Below are 26,504 nucleotides of genomic sequence, written 5' to 3'. Positions count from 1 at the left end.
AATCCATAACGTATCTCTGAAATGCAAAGCACATTAGTTAGATAATGTCTTTTGCTGCTGCTGTAATGACTTGCATAATTTGCATTGCTCATTTATGTGCAGGCATTTGCAGTGAAAACAGGAACAAAAAAGTAAGGAAAACAAGGCAATTTGAGATTAACCAAGATGCTGTTATTGTCACCTCTGTAGTCCAATGTGTAGTGGTGATTTCCATGGGGCAAGGCCTCCAGTCAGTGTTTTACCACCACAACACAAAACACTCAGGGCTGATGAGACAGGGTATAATAATTTGCCCATGAGAGCTGCCTCCACATGTGTTGTTGTTTTGAATGCTGCCAAAAAAATGGATAAAGAGCAGTTTCTTACAAATGAAGCTGCAGGGATGTGTTGACTTCATTATTTCATTCTTTGACTTTAGTTTACTGCCACTTTTATACCCCACCTTTCTACAAAAGGTGCACAAGGTATCTTACACAAAATCAACACAGTGGAAAATAAGAGAAATGTACAACTTTAAATGAGATAAAATTGCAACCTAAGAACAAAACAAAAGAAACAAACCGCAAAAAGCAATCACAGAGCACTTTAAAAAAGCAGATCACATATTAGAAGATAGGGAAGCTGTGGGATCCCAGTGATCCATCAGTGCACTCTTGAATTTACAAAGCATGAATGCATTTGCAGGATATTTTAACAATTAAGACTTAATTGAATCTATATTAAGTGGGTTGAAAATGGCCTTCCCTTCTTACTTAAGAGCATAAGAAGTACCTTGCTGGATCAGACTGAGGTTCCCCTTGTCCACTATTTTTTATGAGAATCCTGCACAACTAGTAGGCCATAAATAGACAAACAGAAATTCTCCAGAAGCTCACCAGCGCACCATGAATGGCCTTGTTCTCTGCCCTGGCATTCTGGGTATATGTGTGAAATGAGAACTAATTTGGGTGAAAACCAACCAGAATGCGCATTGGCAACCCTAGGCCTGTGTGTGCAGAATCCAGTTGTTGTCTCTACTTATTGTTACTGATGAAGCACCTAAAATTGGCTTAGTGCTGTACAGAGACAGTTCCTAACATGATGCAGAAAGAAAATTGAATGGAGAGAAAAGGGAAAAGGAGAGCAAGCAAATTCATACACCAATTCTTGAAATCATAGTTGAGGTCTAATACAAGCCTGTCCCACAAGCATTCAACATCACTGGATGATAACAACAAGCTGTCTTATCTTTAAAGCTGCCAGACATCCTTTTATATTCAGATATCTGTTATTCCTAAGTGTCACAGCTTCGTTTCATATCAAGCCAGTCTCCTCCACGCCCCACGCCCCGAATATCCAGGGCTCTGTTTTTCTCTAAAACCTGAGGCTGGCCTTCCTGCTGAACATGGTGCTGGCCCAAGACGTGTTGCTGCCTGAGGCAGAGGACAGCTTGGCACTCCCCGCTCAATTTATTCTACAGAAGCCACCTCCATCTACCCTAATGGTAGGGTTGGGGATGGGTTGCTGAGCTTAGTGTGAACTCCTCCCGGCCACCCTGCAATGTGTGCCAGAGACAGGAACTACACGTGCAGCAGAGATAAGGTGGGAATCACCTGGCAGCATGTCATGGTGGGGGAAAAGTATCCTGTTCTGTTGGGGCTTGAGACTCATGGTGGAAGTGGATGTGGTCAAGTTGAGTCTCTTCTGGGTGGGCCTACTTGTTGTTTAGTCGTTTAGTCATGTCTGACTCTTCGTGACCCCCTGGACCAGAACACGCCAGACACTCCTGTCTTTCACTGCCTCCCGCAGTTTGGTCAAACTCATGCTGGTAGCTTCGAGAACACTGTCCAACCATCTCGTCCTCTGTCGTCCCCTTCTCCTGGTGCCCTCCATCTTTCCCAACATCAGGGTCTTTTCCAGGGAGTCTTCTCTTCTCATGAGGTGGCCAAAGTATTGGAGCCTCAGCTTCAGGATCTGTCCTTCCAGTGAGCACTCAGGGCTGATTTCCTTAAGAATGGAGAGGTTTGATCTTCTTGCAATCCATGGGACTCTCAAGAGTCTCCTCCAGCACCATAATTCAAAAGCATCCATTCTTCAGCGATCAGCCTTTTTTATGGTATGGCTAGGGTACTTTATGGTTCTTTATGGTACTACTAGGGTGGGCCTAGTAATAATAATAATTATTATTTTTTATTTATACCCCACCCTCCCCAGCCAAGGCCGGGCTCCGGGCGGCTAACAAGCAATAATAAAAATAAGTTGAATGAATGCAACTTAAAAACAAATTTAAAATACAACATTAAAATATTAAAATGTAGCCTCATCGCAGGAGGAGAAAGGAAAAGAAAAAAGAAAGAGGGGGAGGGAATCAAACTGGCTCCAAGCCAAAGGCCAGGCGGAACAACTCTGTCTTACAGGCCCTGCGGAAAGAAATCAGATCCTGCAGGGCCCTGGTCTCATGAGGCAGAGCGCTCCACCAGGCCGGAGCCAGAGTTGAAAAGGCCCTGGCTCTGGTTGAAGCCAATCTAACTTCCTTAGGGCCCGGGACCACTAGGGTGTTGCTATTTATGGACCTTGAGGGTCTCCGTGGGGCATACCGGGAGAGGCGGTCCCGTAGGTACAAGGGTCCTAGGCCGTGATGGGCTTTAAAGGTCAAAACCAGACCTTAAATCTGACCCTGTACTCCACCGGGAGCCAGTGCAGCTGGAAAAGCACTGGGTGAATATGCTCCCATGGCAGAGACCCCCATGAGGAGCCTCGCTGCAGCATTCTGCACCTGCTAGAGTTTCTGGGACAGCTTCAAGGGCAGCCCCGCATAGAGCGAATTACAGTAGTCAAGCCTGGAGGTGACCGTCACATGGATCACTGTGGCCAGGTCGGAGCAGGAAAGGTAAGGGACCAACTGCTTGATGCGGCGAAGGTGGAAAAATGTCGCCTTGGCTGTTGCTGTAACCTGCATCTCCATGGAAAGGATTATACCCAAACTCTTAACGGAAGGCAATGGCACTAATTGGGCCCCCGCAAGAGAAGGGAGTTGGTCCCTCATCCCCATATCATCCCGACCCAGCCAGAGGACCTCTGTCTTTGAAGGATTTAGTTTCAATTGGCTCCCACGAAACCATCCAGCCACAGCTTCCAAGAATCTGGTCAGTGTGTTCAGGGCCGAGTCGGTGTGGCCATCCATCAGCAGATAGGGCTGAGTGTCATCAGCATATTGGTGACAGCCCAGCCCAAAGCTCCGGACAATCTGGGCAAGGGGGTGCATAAAGATGTTAAAAAACATCAGGGAGAGGATTGCACCCTGCGGCACTCCACACACCAAGGAGTGGCGCGACGACATTTCCCTCCCTAGTGCCACCCTCTGTCCCCGACCAGAGATAAAAGAGCACAGCCATTTACAGGCTATGCCCTGTATCCCCACGTCGGCGAGGCAGTGGTCCAGAAGATCATGATCGACCATGTCAAAGGCTGCTGACAAATCTAAAAGGATCAGCAGTCCTGACCCGCCTCGATCCAGTTGTCTGCGGAGATCATCTGTTAGGGCAAGCAGAGCCGTCTCGGTCCCGAAACCAGGACGGAAACTGGACTGAAATGGATCTAGTAGTAGTAGTAATATGTCCTACACATCTGGCTGGGTTTTCCCAGCCGCTCTGGGCTGCTTGCAGCATATAAAAATAATAATAAAACACCAAACATTAAAAACTTCCCAGTACAGGGCTGTCTTCAGATGTCTTCTACGGAGTCAGGTCAAGTCTCTTTAAGCAGGCATCAGAACCATGGACAGCGTAATGCTGGTGGTCAACAAAAGACGCTTAAAGACTGTCTCAAGGCAAATCTAAAAAAATGTAGTATACACACTGACAACTGGGAAACACTGGCCTGCAAGCGCTCCAGTTGGAGAACAGCCTTTACCAATGGCGTCATGGGCTTTGAAGACACTCGAACTCAGGATGCAAGGGAGAAACGTGCTAAGAAGAAGGCACGCTTGGCAAATCCACACCATGATTAGTTCCCGCCCGGAAACCAATGTCCGCACTGTGGAAGGACGTGTGGATCCAGAATTGGCCTCCACAGTCACTTACGGACTCACTGTTAAAACTGTGTTTATGGAAGACAATCTTACTCCACTATGAGTGATCGCCCAAAAAGAAGAAGAAGGACAGCTCCCAGCAGTCCTTGCTGCTCTGACCTCTCCCCTTTTGCTGCAGCTACAGAGGGATATCATCTCCGTGGTGAGCTGGAGCCATAGTTTCCGAGCACAATTCAAAGTGTTGGTGCTGACCTTTAAAGCCATAAACGGCCTCGGTCCAGTATACCTGAAGGAGCGTCTCCACCCCCATCATTCTGCCCGGATGCTGAGGTCCAGCGCCGAGGGCCTTCTGGCGGTTCCCTCCTTGCGAGAAGCAAAGCTACAGGGAACCAGGCAGAGGGCCTTCTCGGTAGTGGCGCCCGCCCTGTGGAACGCCCTTCCAGCAGATGTCAAAGCGATAAACAACTACCTGACATTCAGAAGACATCTTAAGGCAGCCCTGTTCAGGGAAGTTTTTAATGTGTGATATTTTAGTGTATTTTTGGTTTTTATGGAAGCCGCCCAGAGTGGCTGGGGAGGCCCAGCCAGATGGGCGGGGTATAAATAATAAATTATTATTATTATTATTATTATTATAGTACAAGGCATCTACTATAGGTGGCCTGACCCTGTTCCCCCTGGAGGATCTGGCTGTGTTTTTTCAGAGGTCCTTTTCCTCATTTTGTATATGTTTACCTTCAGCAAAGTCGGGGAAGGTGAAGGTGCTGTTGACAATTCATCTTCTGAGTTTGAGGAATGATGGTCAGGCCACATCCTTCAGCAGAGAGGGCAGATACCAAAGGTTCCTCCTCAGGTGAAACAGCCTGTACTTCCCTTTCCTTTGAGTCTTCCTCAAGATATTGCGACCCCTGCAGTCAGGGGCCGTGACAAAGGGATTGTGCCACTTCAGACCGTGGGCAGAAGATTTTATTTATTTATTTTTAATGTTCTTTTGTGTAAAACTTCCCTCGTTGCAAGAAGTGAGGCTAGAGGGAACCAGGCAGAGGGCCTTCTCAGTAGTGGCACCTGCCCTGTGGAACGCCCTCCCAGCAGATGTCAAGGCAATAAACAACTATTTTACTATTAAAAGACAACTGAAGGCGGCCCTGTTTAGGGAAGTTTTTAATGTCTGACGCTGTATTGTTTTTAATATTCGGTTGGAAGCCACCCAGAGTGGCTGGGGAAACCCAGCCAGATGGGCGGGGTATAAATAATAAATTATTATTATTATTATTATTATTATTATTATTATTATTATTATTTAAACAACAACAACAACTCCCTGCGAATAGGAGGTGGGAACCTTTAGCATACTGGAGAGTAAGTATTGGTAGGGCGGTAAACAAATGAGGTTGCCAGCTCCTGCACAGAGGTTCGTTGTAGTGTGGAACGGTTCAGTACTTTCGTGCAGGACTCAGAGGAAGGAGCACAGAAGAGCCTTATCAAACGCCCAGCCGTAGCAAAGCTGGCACTGACTGCACTGCATTACATTTTGGAGGTCAGGATTAGAATCCAGAATGAGTTTGGGTGGATTGACGAGTCAGCCTTGTCATCAAGAAGATGAAATTCAGGGCGAGATTAATATAAAGTGCTGTGTGGAAAGCCAAGCCAAAAGACGTGCTGAAAAAGAACGAGACGTGTTGAAAACGGAATTGACAGTGGGAATGAGGGATCTGCACTGCTTGGTAGAAGGCCGAACTCTCAAACCCAGACAGCTGCTGTGGTGTTGTGGTTAAACTACAGACTTCGACGAAGAGACCTGGGTGCAAATTCCCCCTCAGACATCAGTTTCACTGAGAGACTTGCGTTCTGTCATTATCTGTCAGCCCAACCTCCTTGACAGAGTTACTGTGAGGATAAAATTGAGAGGAAGAACTATGCATGCTAACCGCTTGGCAGAAGGGCAAGCTATGAATATGATTGTGTGGTGTGATAGCCTTATTCCTAATCCTTTTTTAAAGTTGCCATCTATCAGGGACTGTGATGGTTATATTCTATCTCCACTGTCGGAGGCTGCATATGTCTGAATGACAGTTGCTGGGAGTCACAAGTGGTTAGAATGCAGCTGCTCCCATGCTGTACTTATAATAAAATAATAATAATAATAATAATAATAATAATAATAATAATAATAATAATATGCTTCCCACAGATATCTGGTTGGCCACTGTGGGAACAGGGTAAGGCAAAGATAAAGGACCCCTGGACCCCTCTATGGGGTGTGGTGATCATCTTGCTTTCAGGCCGAGGGAGCCAGCGTTTGTCCACAGACAGCTTTCTGGGTCATGTGGCCAGCATGACTAAACCGCTTCCAGCACAACGGGACACCATGATGGAAGCCAGAGCGCACGGAAACGCCTTTACCTTCCCGCCGCAGTGGTACCTATTTATCTACTTGCACTGGTGTGCTTTCGAACAGCTAGGTTGGCAGAAGGTGGGACAGAGCAACGGGAGCTCACCCCATAATGGGGATTTGAACCGCCAGCCTTCCGATCAGCAAACATAAGGAGCTCAGTGGTTTAGACCACAGCGCCAGCAGCTTCCCTTGTGGGAACAAGATGCTGTGCTAGGTAGGTTTTTGGTCTGATCCAGCTGGGTTCTTGTTATGTTCTTAGGATGAATGAATTGATAAAAACCGCAAATGTTACTAAGTATGAGAACATTGTGTGGTGAGGGAAATGTATTCTGCAGGTGTTAACAGGCATATTTCTCCATTGTTATTTTATTTATGTATTTATTTATGTCATTTACGTCCTGCCTTTCCTCCAAGGGCAGCACACAATTCTGACAGACATTTTATCCTCACAGGAACCCTGTGAGGTAGGTGCGTCTGAGAAACAATGACTGACCCAGGGATTTTGTCCCTGCTGTTATTGTGGTCTACGCTTTGTTAACCTCTAGGTTAGATTGCTACAGCGAGTCATATGTGGGGCTGCCTTTGAAGACTGTGTGGGAACTGCAGAGGCCAGATTGCTGACTGGGGCAAGGCGATCTGAACATATAACACCAATTCTGGCGCAACTGCACCAGCTACCAGTTACCGGTAGTTTCCAGGTTCAATTTGAAGTGCTTTTGGTTTTGACCAATTTTTGCTCATGTAGCTCAGGGCCGCAGTACCTTAAGAGCTTCAACTTTCAATATGAACCTAGCCAGACACTGTGTTGCTCATCAAAGCCCTTCTCCATGTGCATCCTGCTAGAGAAGTGCAGAGGGTGGCAAAACAGGAACGGGCCTCCTCAGTGGTGGCCCCGCTTTTGTGGAATGCTGTCCCCAGAGATGTATGCCTGGTGCCATCATTGTTTGCTATTAGACACCAGGCCAAAAAAATCTGTTTACCTAGGCCTTGAATTGTTGATTAGAAGTGTCATGAGTTGTGCCTTTCTACTGCTCATCTGTTAGTGGGGTAGGTAGGATCTGTCTTTGCAGAAATATTCTTGGTTGTGTGTGGGGGGGGGTAGTTTCTGTGTTTTATTATTGTTTTACACTGAGTTTTAGTGTCTTTTGTCCTGAAAGTTGCTTTGGGACATACTTCTGTATGTGAAAAGTGATGAATAAATGTAATAAATAAATACATACAGTGGTACCTCGGGTTACATACGCTTCAGGTTACATACGCTTCAGGTTACATACGCTTCAGGTTACAGACTCTGCTAACCCAGAAATAGTACCTTGGGTTAAGAACTTTGCTTCAGGATGAGAACAGAAATCAAGCTCCGGCAGTGTGGCAGCAGCAGGAGGCCCCATTAGCTAAAGTGGTGCTTCAGGTTAAGAACAGTTTCAGGTTAAGAACGGACCTCCGGAACGAATTAAGTACGTAACCAGAGGTACCACTGTATTAGCTAAATTAGGGAGCAAATGACTTGGTTGTAGGACCTCATGGATTCAAAAGAGATATAAGCATGCATCTGATGTAATTAAATGCAATTAAGTATTTTGATTGGTAATCTGCCTTAGCACGAGAGGATCGGAACAAGTATTAATTACTGTAAGCTGCTTTGTATCATCTATGTGCATTGTAAGGGTGGCGTAAAAATTCCTAAACAAATAAACAGCAGCGTGACATAATTATAAACGATATAGGTGGGCCACAACCCACGTAACCATAATCATAACTAATTGATAGCAACAGGAACAAATGATGGCTGACTTGTCTGACTGGCTTCAGTAGGACATAGGTTTGAGGTCTTGTAAACAGCAGATGAGGTAGGCAACCTGTCTCTGGTCTGCGATCAGACCAAAGGTTGCCTTTCATGCAGTGGCGTAGCATGGGGGCGGCGGGGGGCCATTGCCCTGGCAACGGCGACTGGAGAGCATGGAGGGTGCTTTTCACCCTGTGCACCCCCACCTAGCGCACAAACACCTGCTTGTCAGGGGCAAGGGCTGAGCAAGCACGCTCTGCCACTCCATGTGTGTCTGTACGCACCCGTCCCAGTCGCTGGCAGACGCCGTTATGCCCCTGTTCTCATGTAGTCAAATGCCGCTATGCACACACAATGCCAGTACCAGAAAACTTGAAGTCAGGGAGAAAGTTTCTAGCTAAGTCTTTGTCAGGGACTGGGCAGAGGAGGAGGAGGAGGAGGAGGAGGAGAAGAAGAAGGAGAAGAAGAAGAAGAGTTTGGATTTGATATCCCGCTTTATCACTACTCTAAGGCGTCTCAAAGCGGCTAGCATTCTCCTTTCCCTTCCTCCCCCACAACAAACACTCTGTGAGGTGAGTGGGCCTGAGAGACTTCAAAGAAGTGTGACCCAGCAGCTGCATGTGGAGGAGCGGGGAAGCGAACCCGGTTCACCAGATTACAAGTCTACCACTCTTAACCACTACACCACACTGGAGGAATGGTGGAGACCACCTCCCCAGCCTGACCCTTCCAGAGAAGAAGAAGACAGTTAAGATTTACAACAGGGGTTTGAGGCAGGTCACAGCTCAGAGGCAGATGAGGGGGAAAGCTGGGAGGGGAGGAAAAGGAACCACCAGGAGGGCAACAGCTGACAGACACAGTGTTTTTAGAAAGCATTCCAGGACACACACACACACACACACACACACACACAGACCACTCCCAGAGCCTGGCGAGCCTTGAAAGTAGTACAGCAAAGGGCTCAGAAGCAAAGGGCCCTCAGCGCCACCCGTAGAGGAGATGATGATGAATGAGGAAGTGGGAGAAAAAAGGCAGTGGAGAGTCATTCGGGACAACACCATTATTCGAAGAGGCTGCGTTCCAAGCCTCTCTCTGTAAATATTGAATAAAAAGCAGATGGTAAGGACTTTCCTTCGTCTTATCCGTTCCTGGCAACCTGCTGTGGGGCTTGTTTCCTCTGCCGCCTGACAGTCTTCTCCGTGACATACCAGTTTTCCGTGTGAAGGTTCGCCTTGCCTTTGAACAGTGAAATGTCCAGTTATGTCAGACCTCAGAACTGAAGAAGAAACCGAGGAAGAACCTTAGGGATAGCTGCCGCCAGTTACAGTCTGAAGTGGCTTTCCATCATGTGTCAGAACTAGACCTCAGACATACCAAACTCTAGCTGCATTGAGGGCATAGGTCCTTTTCCCAAAAGCTCACGCTCTTCTATACTGGAACCACTGCGGCAGAGCGGGGAACCTGTGGCCCTCCAGATATTGATGGACTACAACTCCCATCATCCTTGTCCATTGGCCAAGCTGGCTTGAGCTGATGGGAGTTGGAGCCCAACAACTTCTTGAGGTTCCTCCTCCCTATAATACAGGGGGAGGGGGTGCCGATATTCTCTTGCCAAAGTATTCAGTGTTATGTACTGAAGTTCTCACCCTGGGCCAGCAGGGGGATACTGTAGATAGTTATGCAAATAAGGGATCGAAAGTGACGTTCAGTGATTGGATAGTTTTAGAAAATTGTTACAGTCATGTTGTACTGGAGCTCTATATAAGCAGGCTGACTGAACCCTTCAGATCAGTTCTGTTCTGGCCTGTGAATAAACAAGAGCTGTTTGAAGAATCGCTGTGTCGTCTGATATGTTCGCCCACAACTTAACACAGAGGAATATCCTACTAATCCTATCTTCACATAATGGAGAAAGAGAGACTTAAGTAGCTGCCTGAACCAAGCAGTGCCCCTTTTATTTGTGGGCCTGAGTCCATGTCACCCTCAAGAAAAGCCACTTCTGCCTTGAGGAGGAGGTGGAGTTGCGGGGTTCACGACCCTCCCACGTGCGCAGGGAGGCCAGCCGTGTGTGACTGGGTGATTCCCAGCTGCGTCACACCTCTAGCCAGCCAATCAGGTTGGTCCGGGGGTGTGGCCTGCCCCATAAAGGCAGGACGCAGTCGGGGATTTCCCTCTTTGCCGCCCGGTTTCCCCACCCTCCTGCCCTTTAAGGTTTTCTTTCTTTGACCTTGCTATGGACTTTGGTTGGTCGCCGTTCAGGGGTCTGGTAGGAATTTTCCCACTTGGCAAATTGGCTCCAGCCACTTGGCTTTTGCCTACCCCGTAGCAAATCGTCACAACTTTCTGCATATTGGCGGTTAGGCATTGGAATAGTTCTGTGGATGGAAAGAGGGGAGGTAGCACCATCACCTGCCCTGCATATCGAAGGGTAGTCCATTCAAGGATTCCGGGGAGCGTGGCCCTGTCCAAAGCCTAGGGAGGTTAGGGCCTAAGGCACACCCCCTATCAGTGACCCTGGGGAGCTCCTAGCAGGACTCCCCCTACTGGTGGTTAACCCTTCCCGGACTTCCAGCAGAGGGGCTGGTTTCAGATATAGTCGGTTAGGTCCAATGCCTAAGCCAATACCGCTCATCACCTGTAACCAGTAAAGTTGTGGCCTTTTTGAGCCCATTAACCTTAATAATTGTCTCATGTGTCATTATTTCTACCTGTGGGGGTCGGGAATTCGCTACGCAATAGGCTTATACCGGCACCTGAAGAACTCGACCATTTCCACAAGTGCCCCTATCTCAGCTTTAGATTCCTTCCTTAAGACCCATCTTTTTCTGACTATCCTTTGCCTAAAGCTCCTAGTCAAAGTGGCAAGGATAGGAGCTGCGTGGTCAGAGGAGGTGGTGGTGATAGTGGTTGGAGGAGCTGCACAGCTTTTTACTTCAACGCATCTCCACAATGTTTCCCCATCTGTATACGCTGGGGAGAACCAGGTCTGTATCAGCTGAGCACACGCTAGATTTCAGGTTAGCAGCTTGTGCCGTGGTGTGAGCCCAATTGAAAGAAAGATGTAAATGAACCAAAGATCAGAGGAAAGCCACGGAGATGTTAAAGGATTTAGAAAGCAGCACTCATGGGAGAAGGATGAAAGAAACAGTCCTTGTTTAGCAATGAGGCAAGGAGGCAAAGAGCACGAAAGCCTCTAATTGTTTTCCAGTGCACAAAAAGGCACAAAGAGGCAAGATTTAGGTCTGCGTCATAGATGACCAGGGGCAGCTGCCGGGGGCTGCACTCTCTTGTGGGGAGAGAGTATAAAAACCACAAAGGGTGCCGGGTTTGGTGTTCTCTGATCAGCACAAGGCTTATTGTGAGCCAGAACTTTCAGGGGTGTTACTCTTGAATTTGTTTTCAAGGCTTAAACCTAGAGCAGGGGTCCCCTGGCTCGCGGGACTCGTTTATCCGGCCTGCAGCGACCCCCGCCACCTGCTCTTACTGGCATTGCGCTGCTGCCCACTTCTGGGTTGGAGGAGCACTGGAAATAGCTTGTGTGCATGTGCAAGCGTGATCATACACAAGCGCAAGCATTATTTCCGGTGCACATCCAGGTCGGAGGAGGCTCGTGCACATGCGCACAAACTATTTCCGGTGCTCCTCCGGCCCGGAAGTGTGCTGGAAATAGCGTGTGCACACACATATTGGCACTCCCCTGCCCTCAGGCCCACTGCACGATCAGCGCTGGAGACACTGGCCCAAGGCGTGGTAAGTTTGCTGACCCCTGACCTAGAGCATGCCAAGTAATCACCACCATTTTGGGCCCTGCAATTGGCAGGTGAGGCCCTGTTGGTGCTGCTGCTGCTGCCAAGAGCTGCCCGGTTGGCATCAGTTCGTGACAGGGCCTTCTTGGTTGCAGCCCCTTGTTTGTGAAATACTTTCCCTGGTGAGGTGCATCTGTTTCCCTCGTTATTAACGTGCGTGAAGAATTTTTAAACATTCCTGTTCACCTGGGCGTTGGATGAAGATACTGTTTGCAGTAACCTTGGAATTATTGTTTGTGAGGGAATGTGGTTGTTTCAAAATGGTTTCAGATATTCTTAACGGGTTGTTTTTTTAAAAAAAGAATCAGATGTTCTTAATTGCTTTAAAGTGTTTTAAATACATTATCTAATTTATTTTTAATTGTATTGTTTTATTGCTTTGATGTTTGATCCTGGGCTCCTTTGGGAAGAAGGGTGGGATAAATATTTTATAAACAGAGACAACAGTCATTCTGAACGTGTGCAGAATATCTTTTCTTTCCTATCAAGATGAAGGGAGAATGCAGGTCTTGGGGCAACATTACTCAATGAAATGATTGGGTACTATTGTGGCTGCCACTGACCTCAGTTCCTGGCCATTTCTGCACTGTTGCAGGAATTTATGTATAGGTTGGGGGGGGGTTGCCCCTCCAGCAGATATCACGCTCATGCAGCCCACTACCAAAATCAGCACAATCACTTTTGGGACTTTTGTGATTTGTCCCCACAAAGCACTTCATCGCAGTTTCTTCCTATCTATTCAAAGGGCCTTTGCTGCACAATACCAAATGTAAGAATTCACTGATAGATGTATCTGTGTACTGGCTCACTGGGAAAACTTCAGAAATTCATATAGAGATGTGAGCTGAGCTACTCAGCAGCCCCTCTGCCTGAGTGATAATTCCTGGCATCCTGATACCTGAGTGCCAGACAGGTAGCCATTCCAGAAATAACAAAGCCAGATGAAGACAAAAGGGTGTGATTAACTTGGCTGGGAAACAGGGAAATGTAAATATCTATTTTGTTACACTTGATGGGTGTTTGGTGGAGGGCAAGGAGAACCATGGGGCAGGGTCCAGGATGCTCAGATTACTACCACCAGACCTCCCCTTTCATAATGTAACCATGATGTATTAGTACTGTAGTTTGGGGGGGTGTAACATGGGGATTAGCAGCTAATAAAAGTTTGGGGGCTCTTTTGTTCGTGGCTTCCATCTTGTTCCACCTGGTGGCAGGTGGGAGTCCTGTCGCGACAGTCTTCAATAAAGACCAAGCCTACTGGCTGCTGTTTTGCTCTGGTATTCCTGGCTGGTATCCTTGTTTTTTGTCCAAGGGAGCCCTCAGATTTCTCTGTTAACAGCACCATACATTTAAAGTCCTGCGGGTTGTACTCCATGTGGTGGTGAGGAGAACATTCCCTTGGTGAAGTATTTTCTCTTTCTGCAATGAAGCATTATCCCCCTCTCTTTCCCCAAAGCACCCCCTAAATCTGATCTGTGTGTCCCCCCATCCTTCCAGAGCAGATTTGGGGATAGCATAGGGCACATGCCTGGCAAAGGAAAAGGGGGGAAACCTATTGGCCTTGTGCTAATCCTTGCAGAAGTTGTGCAAATATTTAGTTGAATACCACCCTATTATTCCCCTTTAATAGTCATGGCTCCCCCGTCAAAGAATCTTGGGTATTGTTGCTTATTAAGGGTAGCAAGACTTGCTAGGAGACCCCTATTCAGGCGCTACAACAGGGGTCAGCAACCTTTTTCAGCCGGGGGCCGGTCCACTGTCCCTCAGACCACGTGGGGGGCCGGACTATATTTTGAAGGGGCGGGGGGAGAACAAATTCCTATGCCCCACAAATAACCCAGAGATGCATTTTTAATAAAAGGACACATTCTACTCATATAAAAACACGCTGATTTCCGGACCATCCGTGGGCCGGATTGAGAAGGCAACTGGGCCACATCCGGTCCCCGGGCCTTAGGTTGCCTACCCCTGGGCTACAACTTCCAGAGTGCTTGAATGATCAATCCCTCTTCCCAGGAAACTCTCAGCACCCTTCACACACTACAGTTCCCAGGATTCTTTGAGGGGGGAGCCATGACTGTTAAAGTGTTGTAATAGTGCTTTAAATGTGTTGCGCAAATGGGGCCCTAGAAACTGCCCTTCCCTATGATAATACGGTGCCTGTTTGTTCAAGGACAATATGATAAGGAACCATGCAGAGAGTCAGCTGAGACTTGCTGTGGCCAGGGACTGTCAATTAAATGCTGCTTAAACTTATTTTGCACTTATACACCAGCACTAGAGTATACCAGATACAAGCACCGCAGCAAGCCTGAAGGGCACATTTCTGTCTCAGGTGGCGCTTTCTCTTTGAAAATACTCCCTAATGGTAATGGAATATGAAGAAATAGCTAGATTAACGGGGAAAATTCGACAACAGGGCGGTGGAACATTTAAAAAAGAATGGGGAAAATTTATGTCATATATAGGAAGGATAAGGTGAAAGAGTGAAACTAGTAGAACTGAAATAAACCTCATAATGTGAAATGCAAAGAAAATTTCTGGATAAGTAAAAAGTAAAATGTACAATGTGATCAATGTCACCAATGGTAGTTGTAAATGAATATAGACAGACAATAAGAACTGTATATACAGGAGGATTTATTTGACTATAGGCACTCTATGGACAAATACAAAAGCAGAACAATAATATACGAAACGGATGAAGACAATGCGAAAAAGTTAGATGTGATAGAAAAGGCCAGAAGAGGGAAGGAGGGAAGTCAGCTCTGGGGAGCAGGTGTAAATGTGAAATGTAATACAATATGTGTATGTGGAGTGTGCAAATGAAAACCAATAAAGAATATTATGGGGGTGGGGAATACTCCCTAATGGGAGTCAGAAAAAGACTGGGTCACCAGTTGGGAGCACTTTGATGCGGCAAGGCACGAATAGAAGAGTTTTTGAAAAGGTCTAGATACGTTTGTGTACACCTTTCAGTGGACATTAGCTGTGATACATAGCAAAATGGAACCTCCGTATTCAGTGGTAGTCTATCTGTGAAGTACCAGCGCTCAGAACAAAGAGGCACATGGCTGGCTGCATACAGAATGCTGGGTGAGATTGATGCACCATTGATCAGATCTAGCAAGTCAGTATTTATTATGGAGACACATCATGCTCCGTGTAATGTGTGCATATTTTGTACTTTGTACTTAAGTACAGAGCGCCTTGTAAGAAAAGGCAATTAAATCCAGGCTGTAAAAAAGAAATTCAGGGGGGAAAACAACCCATACCCCGCCTCCTCCCCGCCGGAAGGAATGTGTGTGTACATTTGTACAAACTACTGAAATAACTTGGAGAACAAGACTGGATTGGATGAGCTCTCTAGCATTCATTCATTCATTCATTCATTCATCCCAGAAGCCTGCTGCGTCTTAATATTCAATTACCTGCTTCCCCTACTCCCTTGCCCAGTATTGCTCCCATTAATGATCTCCCAAGGGCCCGTCCATCAGAGAAAACCGAGGACTTATTAAGGCTGTAATTCTCAGAACCTGCTGTTTTCTGACAGAGCTGTAGATCCCTGGCCCATAACTCAACTACTTGGTTCGTGGAGCGTTGCTCCAAGCTGTATACTGGAGGGGTGACAATCTTCTGGAAGTTTTCCAAAGGAAGAAGAATCAGCCACTGTGGGCACAAGCTTACTATGCCCAGGGAATCTGTGGCTGTAGCCCTCCCTCTTGTGAAGCCATGCACCCAAAGAATCATAGAATTGTAGAGTTGGAAGGGACCCCAAAGGCCATCTAGTCCAACCCCCAGTAATACAGGAATCTCAATTAAAGCATCCATGACAGGTGGCCATCCTACCTACCTTAGAAACCTCCAAGGAAGGAGAGCTTGCAATCTTCCAAGGGAAGAACATTTAGAGGTCTCTCTCTGCAATGTTCGGGACGCAGGTGGCACTGTGGGTTAAACCACAGAGCCTAGGACTTGCCGATCAGAAGGTCGGTGGTTCGAATCCCCGCGACGGGGTGAGCTCCCGTTGCTCGGTCCCTGCTCCTGCCAACCTAGCAGTTTGAAAGCACGTCAAAGTGCAAGTAGATAAATAGGTACCAATCTGGCGGGAAGGTAAACGGCGTTTCTGTGCGCTGCTCTGGTTTGCCAGAAGCAGCTTAGTCATGCTGGCCACATGACCCGGAAGCTGTACGCCGGCTCCCTCAGCCAGTAAAGCGAGATGAGCACCGCAACCCCAGTGTCGGCCACGACTGGACCTAATGGTCAGGGGTCACTTTACCTTTACCTTTACCTCTGCAATGTTCAGGTAGGGGATGGGTATTTTTAGAATAAGGGGTGGGGAGCCTTTGGCCGCCCACATGTTGATGGACTACAGTTCCCATGATCACTGACCATGGGCCATACTGGCAGGGGCTGATGGGAGTTGGAGTCCAACAGTTTTTGGTCACCCATTGCATACTCCTGTTTGGGGTCATTCACAGGCTGGGGGAGGTAGGGGCACAGGGAAAGGCAAAATCTTTGCCTGGTGCTTGCAAAACAGCAATTATTATTCTTATGCTTTGAAATTTGTTTGACGTGTTTCAAAACTTATCTTTCCCAGGGACCAAGAGTCTTATCCCAGCACAGCAGGGAGTAAACTCTCTTTGGGCTGATGTACCAGACTAGGACAAATGCAGGCCTTTTGCCCTTGAGAATGAACATTTTCAAAATGAGTTGGGCAATCTTCAAATAAAAATTAATTGCTATTTTCAAGCGCTATGCTCAGGCTTTGACTCTTCCTTTGTTTTGCAGGGGGAGTTGGGTGAGGGAACTCATAGAATTAGTAAAAATAATATCTTTATCAGGACCAAGCAATGTTCACAATGCAGTATGTGACCTTTTGAGTTGCATAGAGTTCCTTCTCAGGCTGGAAATCGATAAAATTTAACTTGAAACCTTACAAACTTGCATTTTGAATGCAGCCTGGTCCTAATCATTTTACTGCCTGTGTGAATTTTGTTCTTATGAGCCTATGCAGTTATCTGATTTTGATCTTCTTCAGAGAACTTTTCCTCCAAATTTCTCTTAGGCATTGAATTAGACTGCTGACTGATTCAGGCAGGCATGCTTTATAGGTTGAGACCCTATTCTTATTTGAGATTGTAGTTACCCAAAGGTGGGTGGGTGGGCAATGAACTCACTTTCCTTTCCTGCATAGATGGAGATGCTGAGATAAGCTTTCTCAATTCATATGCCCTTCAGCAAACTAGTGTTGCCAACTGACAAAAATCTTCTCCTGGTCTGCTCTTGGGCCTTGTAACACAGTGCAATGTGCAGAAATGAGGAAGTTTCACAGCACACAGATGAGCATGACCACATTGTCACCTATTAATGTTTGCACAACAAGCTTCTGTTTAAAGTTCAGCTAGAGTGGCTGGTGGGAAAGCCTAGAAAAGGCTTGTAGGTCATCTTGTTCAGACCTTGTACCCTAATGCAAGGTCTGTGGCTGGCTGTGTACTCTTTGCGGTTTATAACAAATTTAAAATTCGGTGCTAAAGCAATACCAATTTTGTGACCTGAAATACCAGATTCTGTGACCTGAATAAATTCTACAAATGCAATTTGCAAATGCATGCTTTGCATAATTTATGCTGTTCTCACTCACCTTTGAGAGAGATGCAGAGCAATGCAGTGCTCTCCCAAGTACGGGAAACCCTGCCTGGTCTTCTTCCAGGTTCTACGATTTAACCAGGCTTCGCTCACATGGTTTCAAGCTTGTTTGAGAAAGAAGGAGCTCAGTCAGTGCTATGCTCAGTAAAATTCCATGCTTATGCAACCTTTATGCAAGACGTAAAATAAGGACCATGTGGGAGGGGTGCCACGATGGAGGGACAAATGTGTCAGTTTCAGTTTCAGTTTCTCAGTTTCCCAGACTTTAAGCTCAGTTCTACAAATTTCTTCATCTTTGTGAAATTTGTTTTATGTAAAATAAAAGAATAATAATAATCCTCATGAAAACCCACCAGCATTTCTGTGTGCCTTTTCTCCAATATTCACATTTTTGCATGCATTTTTGTCTTATAGACATATTTTGGTGAGAAATTTCTCCAGATGTAATGCATTTTTAATGCTATTTGCACCGGTACATGTATATTTTATGTGCTCTTCTCCTGAATATACAGTATTCATGTTATGTGATTGAAGAACTGCATTGCAAAATTCAGTGATGTGCGAACTCTGAAGGAGTGGTGCATTTCTGTTTGCAAATCAGCTCTACTTTGCTGGATTTCAAACTGCTGCTAAACATATAGGAGGCAGCTCAGTGTGTGTGTGTTGGGGGTTGAGAAACTTGTCATCCCTACCAGAATTACACACACACACACAAACGTTGCCTCTCTCCATTATCACAGCCTAATCATTGTATAACTTGCTAAAAGCAGCATCAAGAATATGCCCCAAGATAATCAACAGCCAGCAAACAGGAAAAAGCTAACTCTAACCTCCTTCCTTTTCCCTCTGAGTTGCCAGCCAATCCCTCCACAGCCCACACACAGTATCGTCCTAGGAAGGTGTGCAGCTCCATGCGCTGCAGGAGGAAAGGGGGTTAGCCATGCGCATGTGCGACGGGGCAAGGTCAGGCAAGACCCCAAGAACTTCACTAACTACCATCTCCCTTCCAGCTACGGTGATATGGTCCCGAGCACCATTGCAGGGAAGATCTTCGGTTCCATCTGCTCTCTGAGCGGGGTGCTGGTCATCGCCCTCCCTGTACCTGTCATCGTCTCCAACTTCAGCCGCATCTACCACCAGAACCAGCGGGCAGATAAGCGGCGAGCTCAACAGGTAGCTGTGCGGCCAGGCGGAAGAGAGAAGGCGGACGGGCGATGGGAGGAGGGAGGGAGGGAGGGAGGGGAGGGCCACACCTGCCTCTCATTCCATACACAGTCCTCCATCTCTCCCCCTTGCAGAAGGTTCGCCTGGCCCGGATCCGCCTCGCCAAGAGCGGCACCACCAACGCTTTCCTTCAGTACAAGCAGAACGGGGGCCTTGAGGTATGGACCACACAGTTGCATGCTCAACACTGGTTTTCTCAGCTGCTTTGGGCTTTTCTTGGAAAGGAAAAGCGGGACATACAAATAGAGGTGGCTCCATCAGGTGGCTCCATTAGGCACTGGCCCACCAACCGGAAGTCTGCCCTCAGCCAACCCCTACCTGCTTTCTTGCTTACATCAAGACTGCATTGGCCTCCTCCTCAGCCTTAGTTGCCCTTAGAGAGCTCAGCAGGGAGATGGGGGGGGGGCAGAGCTAGAATTGGTTGACCACAGGCTCTGCCTAAAAGACCTAGCCGAGTCCTAGCCATGATGCCCTAGTTTTCTCTGCGCAGGGGAATTTCTTTTAAATGCGAAAACAGTCAAACTTGCATCACCCAGCTATAGCCCAAAGTCCTTGCGTCCCAAGTGATTTTTCTGAATGTGCTGATTGGCTCTAATGTGGGCATGTATGCACATGCGCCTATACCCAAAGTGTGCCCCAATGCATAGGCACTTGTCACCTATGAGAGCCAGTGTGGTGTAGTGGTTAAGAGCAGTGGACTTGTAATCTGGTGAACCGGGTTCGATTCCCCGCTCCTCCACATGCAGCTGCTGGGTGACCTTGGGCTAGTCACACTTCTCTGAAGTCTCTCAGCCTCACTCACCTCACAGAGTGTTCGTTGTGGGGGAGGAAGGGAAAGGAGATTGTTAGCCACTTTGAGACTCCTTAAAAAGGTAAAGGGACCTCTGACTGTTAGGTCCAGTCGCGGACGACTCTCGGGTTGTGGCACTCATCTCGCTTTATTGGCCGAGGGAGCCGGCATAGAGCTTCTGGGTCATGTGGCCAGCATGACTAAGCTACTTCTGGCAAACCAGAGCAGCAGCGCACGGAAATGCCGTTTACCTTCCCGCCAGAGTGGTACCTATTTATCTACTTGCACTTTGACGTGCTTTTGAACTGCTTGGTTGGCAGGAGCAGGGACCGAGCAACAGGAGCTCACCCCCTTGCGGGAATTCAAACCGCCAACCGTCTGATTGGCAAGCCCTAGGTTCTGTGGTTTAACTCACAGCGCCACCCGCGTCCCACTTGAGACTCCTTAGGGTAGTGATAAAGCAGGATATCAAATCCAAACTCCTCCTCCACCACCTGTATGTTGGTATTCAAGCCATAGCTTTCCTCAGAACAGATCCATTGAAATGTATGGACTTGACTTTGATTTCAATAGGTCTGCTCTAAGCAGAGCCCTCCTGGATCATGCCCAAGGCCCACCTGGTCCACCATCACAGTGGGGAATCAGATGCCAATGGGAAGCACACCAGTAGGACCTGAGGGCGCCAGCACTCTCCTCATTTACGATACCCAGGATGTCGTATTCAGAAGCATCCTTCCTCTGACATTGGAGGCGGAATATAGTCAACACGGCTAGTAGCCACTGATAGCCCTCTCCTTCATGAATTTGTCTAATTCTTTTAAAGTCAGCAAGGCTGGTGGAACCTCCCTGCCTCTTGCAGGAGCGAATTTCAGACTTAACTATGCGCTATGTTTTACTCAGTGTTTTACTTTGTTGGATAGCACCCAGTGCTGCCAATTGTTGAAATCAAATGTGTATGTATGTATTTATCCTATTTATTTGCATACATATATATTCCTGCCTTTATGTTCCTGGGCAAACACCCATCCAGGCATTGAGCCAGACCTGCTTCACTTCAGCAAGGTGGCGGTGGCCTTGTGCGCCTTCAGACGGTCTGCTTCAATTAATTGGTGCTCCTCTCTTTTCCTCTACAGGACAGAGACCCTGATGCTCATGTCTTGGCTGTGCGTAACCGATCAGCCTTTGAAATGCAACACCATCATTTGTTGCACTGCCTGGAGAAAACTACCGTGAGTAGCAGGAGAGGGTGCAAAGAAAGGAAAGGGGTTCGGACAACACAAGTGGGAGAAGCTAGACTTAGTCACTGTGAGGAGCTTTTTGGACAGCCAATGGAATCTGATTTCGATCCAGGATTGCCTAGATCTGACGCAAAGGAACCAGTGACCCTCCAAATGTTGTTGGACTCCAACCCCCCTCAACCTCCGCCTCCCCCGCAGTCCAGCATGCCTTAGTAATAATAATAATAATAATTTATTATTTATACCCCACACATCTGGGCTGGGTTTCCCCAGCCACTCTGGGCGGCTTCTGACAAAACACTAAAATACAATAACCTATTAAACATTAAAAGCTTCCCTAAACAGGGCTGCCTTCAGATGTCTTCTAAAAGTTTGGTAGTTATTTTTCTCTTTGACATCTGGTGGGAGGGCGTTCCACAGGGTGGGTGCCACTACCGAGAAGGCCCTCTCCCTGGTTCCCTGTAACTTGGCTTCTTGCAGTGAGGTAACCGCCAGAAGGCCCTCGGCGCTGGACCTCAGTGTCCGGGCAGAACGATGGGGGTGGAGACGCTCCTTCAGGTATACTGGGTCGTTTAGGACTTTAGAGGTCAGCACCAACACTTTGAATTGTGCTCGGAAACGTACTGGGAGCCAGTGTAGGTCTTTCAAGACCAGTGTTATATGGTCTCAGCGGCTGCTCCCAGTCACCAGTCTAGCTGCTGCATTCTGGGTTATGGATGGGTTATGGATGACAGGAGTTGTGGTTCAATCATGTCTGGGGGGCCACAAGTTCTCCATCTCTGTCAAGGTTTTTTTTGGGTTGTTGTTGTTTTTTTAAAAAAATGATCATCTTATTGAGTATCCTTTACAACTCCAACATTCTACACACGAATTCTGTAGCGATTCAAAAACCAACCAGATTCTGCAATCCGAATAAGTTATACGAATGGCTGTTCTGCGTCATCTTTTCTCCTCAGAACAAGGATTACACCCCGATCCTTGTTCACCGAACACCCTTCAGGCAGTGGATTTCCCTACATGGCTTCAAGTGCATCTCTGCAGCCATAAGAAAATCAGCTGAGACTCTCGGGATGATGAATTCTGCCTCTGACTCGAAGTTCCTTGTTTGCGTAATGCCACGTAGCAGACCCACAGAATAGGCACAGTCACGACGGCGCCCTTATCTATGTAGTGACGCAAGGAGGAACGTACATGAAGTGGGGCTCCTGACATTGTTTTCTCTCTCCCTCCCCCCCCCCACAGAGTCACGAGTTTACCGATGAGCACTCCTACAGTGAGTTTTGCCTGACGGAACCCCTGGGCTACCGCACCAGCCGCAGCACCTCCCTCTCCTCCCAGCAAGGCGGCAAAGGGGGCCTAAGCACCTCGTGCTGCCCCCGCCGGACCAAGCGCCGCACCACCCGCCTAACCAACTCCACCATGTCAGTGAGCCGCACCAGCGCTCAGGAACTCGATACGCTAAACAGCCAGAAAAGTGCTGCCCCCCAGAGGTAAGGGTAATGTATGCATGCTGTCACACCTCGCCATGGGAACGAGAGATCAGCTCGTCCACACTTTTGCTTGTGCTGTGCCTAGATATGATGGGTTCAGGTGGTTTCCCCCTTGCACCTCTCATTTCCCAGGGCAAACCCACTCTTTAGTGCTCAATTGGAGCAAATGTCTCTCTGGAGAAAACCCAAATTGCCATTTGTTCCGAATGAGCACTAAAGAGCAGTTTTCCCGGGGTGTGTGGGGGAAGCAGCACCACAATAAGTGTGAATAAGCTGTATGTTACATTTGAATAGTTCCTTTCCCACGTGCGAGAATGAGCTTTGGCTCTGTAGCTTAACTGCAGGGGGATATTTTATAGGAGATTAAGGCGTCCCATAAAAGGAGGCTGTGTATCTACTACAATCTGGTCTTTAGCAAAGGTAAGTTAAGATATCCAAGAAACATTGCAAGTTGGATAAATTTAAGACACTTATTTTTCTTTTCCTTTTTGCATATGGGTCCAGACAGCTTTCCCCTGCCCCATCAAATGTCATGGTGGTATACAAACTTTTAAGTTTTGCCAGTCAGGAACCAATTCCTACATCAAACAGGCCACTGACCTCAGAGGAGGGAGCTGCATCAATTCAAGTGAAGAGTCCTTCTGGGCTTGAGGATTGGGAACAGGAGAATGTTAATGCATGAAAACAGAAAATAATAATAATAATAATAATAATAATAATAATAATAATAATAATAATAATAATTCATTCATTCATTCATACCCTGCCCATCTGGCTGTGTTTCCCCAGCCACTCTGGGCGGCTTCCAACCGAATATTAAAAACAATACAGCGTCAGACATTAGAAACTTCCCTAAACAGGGCTTTCAGTTGTCTTTTAAAAGTGAAATAGTTGTTTATTGCCTTGACATCTGCTGGGGGGGGGGGCGTGTTCCACAGGGCAGGCACCACTACTGAGAAGTGCTCTGCCTGGTTCCCTGTAACCTCACTTCTCACAGGGAGAGAACTGCCAGAAGGCCCTTGGAGCTGGACCTCAGTGTCCGGGCTGCATGATGGGGGTGGAGAAGGAGAGACCACTGGTTCAGAGGGGGCAAAACTCTGACTCTGGTCCATCTGTCAAATGCTGGCTAATTTTTAGTGGGTCACCCTGCCTGATAGGTCAGCATACCCAGGGAATCTAGAAGAGGGAGAGATGAAGATGCAATTCCTGTTTCCCCACACAGCATGCCATGAGCTCTCACTGGCACCAACAGAGGGTGCTGTCTTGATGAGGCTGCGTAGTTTGAAGCCACCAGTTCCCACAGCATCCGCACTGGCTGCGTCCAGGTCCAGGCTGCTAGTGAGCCTGCAGAGACCAGGGAGCTGTCGATATAATGTCTGTCGGTCCATTAACTGTGAAGGAAGCAAGGCAACTGTTCTGCCATCCTCCTGCCACCCACAGCACCCAGTAGCCAGCCCCAGGAGGAATCCAGTAGGCGCCAGGGCGGCAAACAACATAAAACACTGAAATATACAGTGAACCCATAATAATAACAAGAATATGAGGCAGCAGCTGAAAAGACTAGCAGACTAAGTGGCAATACAAAAATTTTGTGTTTCTTACCTGTCCTGTGACTTCAGGTGGTCCTCATGCCCACGACTCACTGACTGGCTTTTGTGGCTTTCAGGGCAAAGATCTCAACCTTATAACTCTTATTTCCTTTCGTGAGAAGCCTGCCTCATAATTCCCCTCCAGAGAGAGAGAGAGAAAGCGCTGGGCCTGCTCTGCTCTGGCATTCCCTGTCCCCTAAAAGCCCTGCCTTTGTGGCTTCCAACAGATTTCTGAGCCTTCGTTGCCTCAGCGTTTGGGGCCCCTCTTAATTTCTTCTTTAAAACCCCGTCATCTGTGTGATGGGATCCAGCAGCAAGTCCTAACTAACACTAGGCTGAAATTCTCTTTCCACCACCCTCCCCATTTTTGCAAGATTTTGTGCCCCCAAGAAAGCGATGGTAAGGGAGGTTCAAGTTTCTTTTACATTGGGGGGGGGGGAGTTGGCTTTCCTTAGACGAGATGCTCAAAGGTTTGTTTCCCTTTGTTTTATAAGTAAAAAAAGAAGGCTGATTGCCAGCCATAGCAGTGGCAAGGCACACCACAGCCTACTGACTGTATTTCCTTAGGCAAATTGTCCCTGGGAATGCAGCTGGGAATGCGCATGAGGCCGAGGCTGCAGAGGCAAAGGGCCATAGCTCAGGGTAAGAACATGCATTTTGCATTCCAAAGGTTCAGGGTTCAAACCCTGATATTTCCAGGCAGGGCTGGAAATGACTCCTGCCTCAACCCCAGAGACCTGCTGCCAGTCAGTTGTAGACAATACTGGGCTAGATGGACCAATGGTGTGGCTCAGTTGAAGACAACGTGGGATGTTCCTTTGTTCTGTAAAGGGTAAAGGGACCCCTGACCATTAGGTCCAGTCATGACCAACTCTGGGGTTGCGGCCCTCATCTCGCTTTATTGGCCAAGGGAGCCGGCGTACAGCTTCCGGGTCATGTGGCCAGCATGACTAAGCTGCTTCTGGCGAACCACAGCAGTGCACAGAAATGCCATTTACCATCCCGCCAGAGCAGTACCTATTCATCTACTTGCACTTTGACGTGCTTTCAAACTGCTAGGTTGGCAGGAGCAGGGACCGAGCAACGGGAGCTCACCCCGTCACGGGGATTCGAACCGCCAACCTTCTGATCGGCAAGTCCTAGGCTCTGTGCTTTAACCCACAGCACCACCCGCGTCCCTCCTTTGTTCTAGAGCTTTGTTATTGCCCTGTGCAGCAGCAAGGCTTCTTTTTAAAGTTTAAAAAGGGGTGGACTAGAAACATATCCTGGGCCATTTCATCTAACATAAGGTACATGTAGCCTCTTATGAAATATCTGCTGTGTTTCTGGAGGGGATGTTTCTTTTGTCACACTCCCTCCACAAATTGCTTGAAAACAATATATGCAAGCAGTTCCGTAATTGCTTATCTAGCTAATAAGATCTTGCAGCATTTGTTTAACTGCAGAACTGAACTAGTGGCGCTTACAGGGCGACCGCGCTGAAATTATAACCAGCTCAACTGTGCGGTGAGAGTATTCCTAGGCTTTCTTCTTCTTCTTCTTCTTCTTCTTCTTCTTCTTCTTCTTCTTCTTCTTCTTCTGACGGAAATTTTATGGCCAATTTACTAACAAAACCTGCAGCAGCTCTGCAGCAGCAGGACTGGTGATTTCAGAGTAAATGAAAATAACATACGGTGGCCCAGGAAAAGTCATCAGCAATACGTAATAGTAGTGCTGCAAGACTCAGGTGTGCGAGCAAAAGGATGTTATATTACATAAGAAGTGTCTCATCTTTCATCTCTGAAATGTTGGTAAATATGACATCCTCATGCAATCTCCAGCAACGGTAGGAAAACCATTGGAGAACCATATCCTCTACTTGTGGGTTTTCTCTGCTAAATGGAGGAGTCCTGGAAGGACTATCCCGACAGATTCCCTAGTAAACTAGGAGGTTTCCCCCCCTTCCCCTTCAGCAGGGATGGGGGAGCCTGCAGCCCTCCAGATGTTATTGGACTCCCTTCAGTGATTAGGGATGAAGGAAGTCCAGAAACAGAAGCATGTAAAGAGGAGGGTGACCAAGATGATCAAGGGATTTAGAAACCAAGCCTTATGAGGAACAGTTGAGGGAGTTGGGTATGTTTAGCTAGGAAAAGAGGAGACTGAGAGGAAGTAAAGGTAAAGGTACCCCTGATTGTTAGGTCCAGTTGTGGACGACTCTGGGGTTGCGATGCTCATCTCGCTCTGTAGGCCGAGGGAGCTGGCGTTTGTCTGCAGACAGTTTTTCCAGGTCATGTGGCCGGCATGACTAAGCCACTTCTGGCGAACCAGAGCAGCGCATGGAAGCACCGACAGGAGACCTGTCAGGGAGTCTTGAGCTGTGATTCCTGCATTTCAGGGAGTTCGACTGTATGACCCTTTAGGTTCCTTACAACCTTACAGTTCTATGATTCTATGAACCCTTATATATGTTTGGGTGCTTGCAGCTGCACAGCCCAATTCTGGGCATGTTTACTAGGAAGTAAGCCCCACTGGGTATCCAGGACTGAAAGCACTGA

The 26,504-nt window shown here is 47.5% G+C and overlaps 2 protein-coding genes across 3 annotated transcripts in view; both read left to right on the top strand.

The window, feature by feature from the left end:
- The window catches only part of GRIPAP1 (GRIP1 associated protein 1), a 241,335-nt gene that overhangs the window by 143,346 nt on the left and 71,485 nt on the right, over positions 1-26,504 (top strand). The gene's annotated exons all lie outside the window — the stretch shown is intronic.
- KCND1 (potassium voltage-gated channel subfamily D member 1) overlaps positions 1-26,504 on the top strand; it is a 73,628-nt gene that overhangs the window by 41,439 nt on the left and 5,685 nt on the right. For both annotated transcript variants that reach the window (XM_083593385.1, XM_083593384.1), the window contains exons 3-6: positions 18,650-18,812; positions 18,938-19,021; positions 20,787-20,882; positions 22,134-22,381. In XM_083593385.1, coding sequence (XP_083449511.1) covers positions 18,650-18,812; positions 18,938-19,021; positions 20,787-20,882; positions 22,134-22,381 — 591 coding nt within the window. The remainder of the gene's footprint in view (positions 1-18,649; positions 18,813-18,937; positions 19,022-20,786; positions 20,883-22,133; positions 22,382-26,504) is intronic.

The sequence above is a fragment of the Podarcis filfolensis genome (genome assembly GCF_964270895.1).
Source record: "Podarcis filfolensis genome assembly, chromosome: 17".
In the NCBI taxonomy this organism is placed as follows: domain Eukaryota; kingdom Metazoa; phylum Chordata; class Lepidosauria; order Squamata; family Lacertidae; genus Podarcis; species Podarcis filfolensis.
The sequence above is the reverse complement of the archived record's forward strand: the minus strand, read 5'-3'. Positions and strand labels throughout refer to the sequence as shown.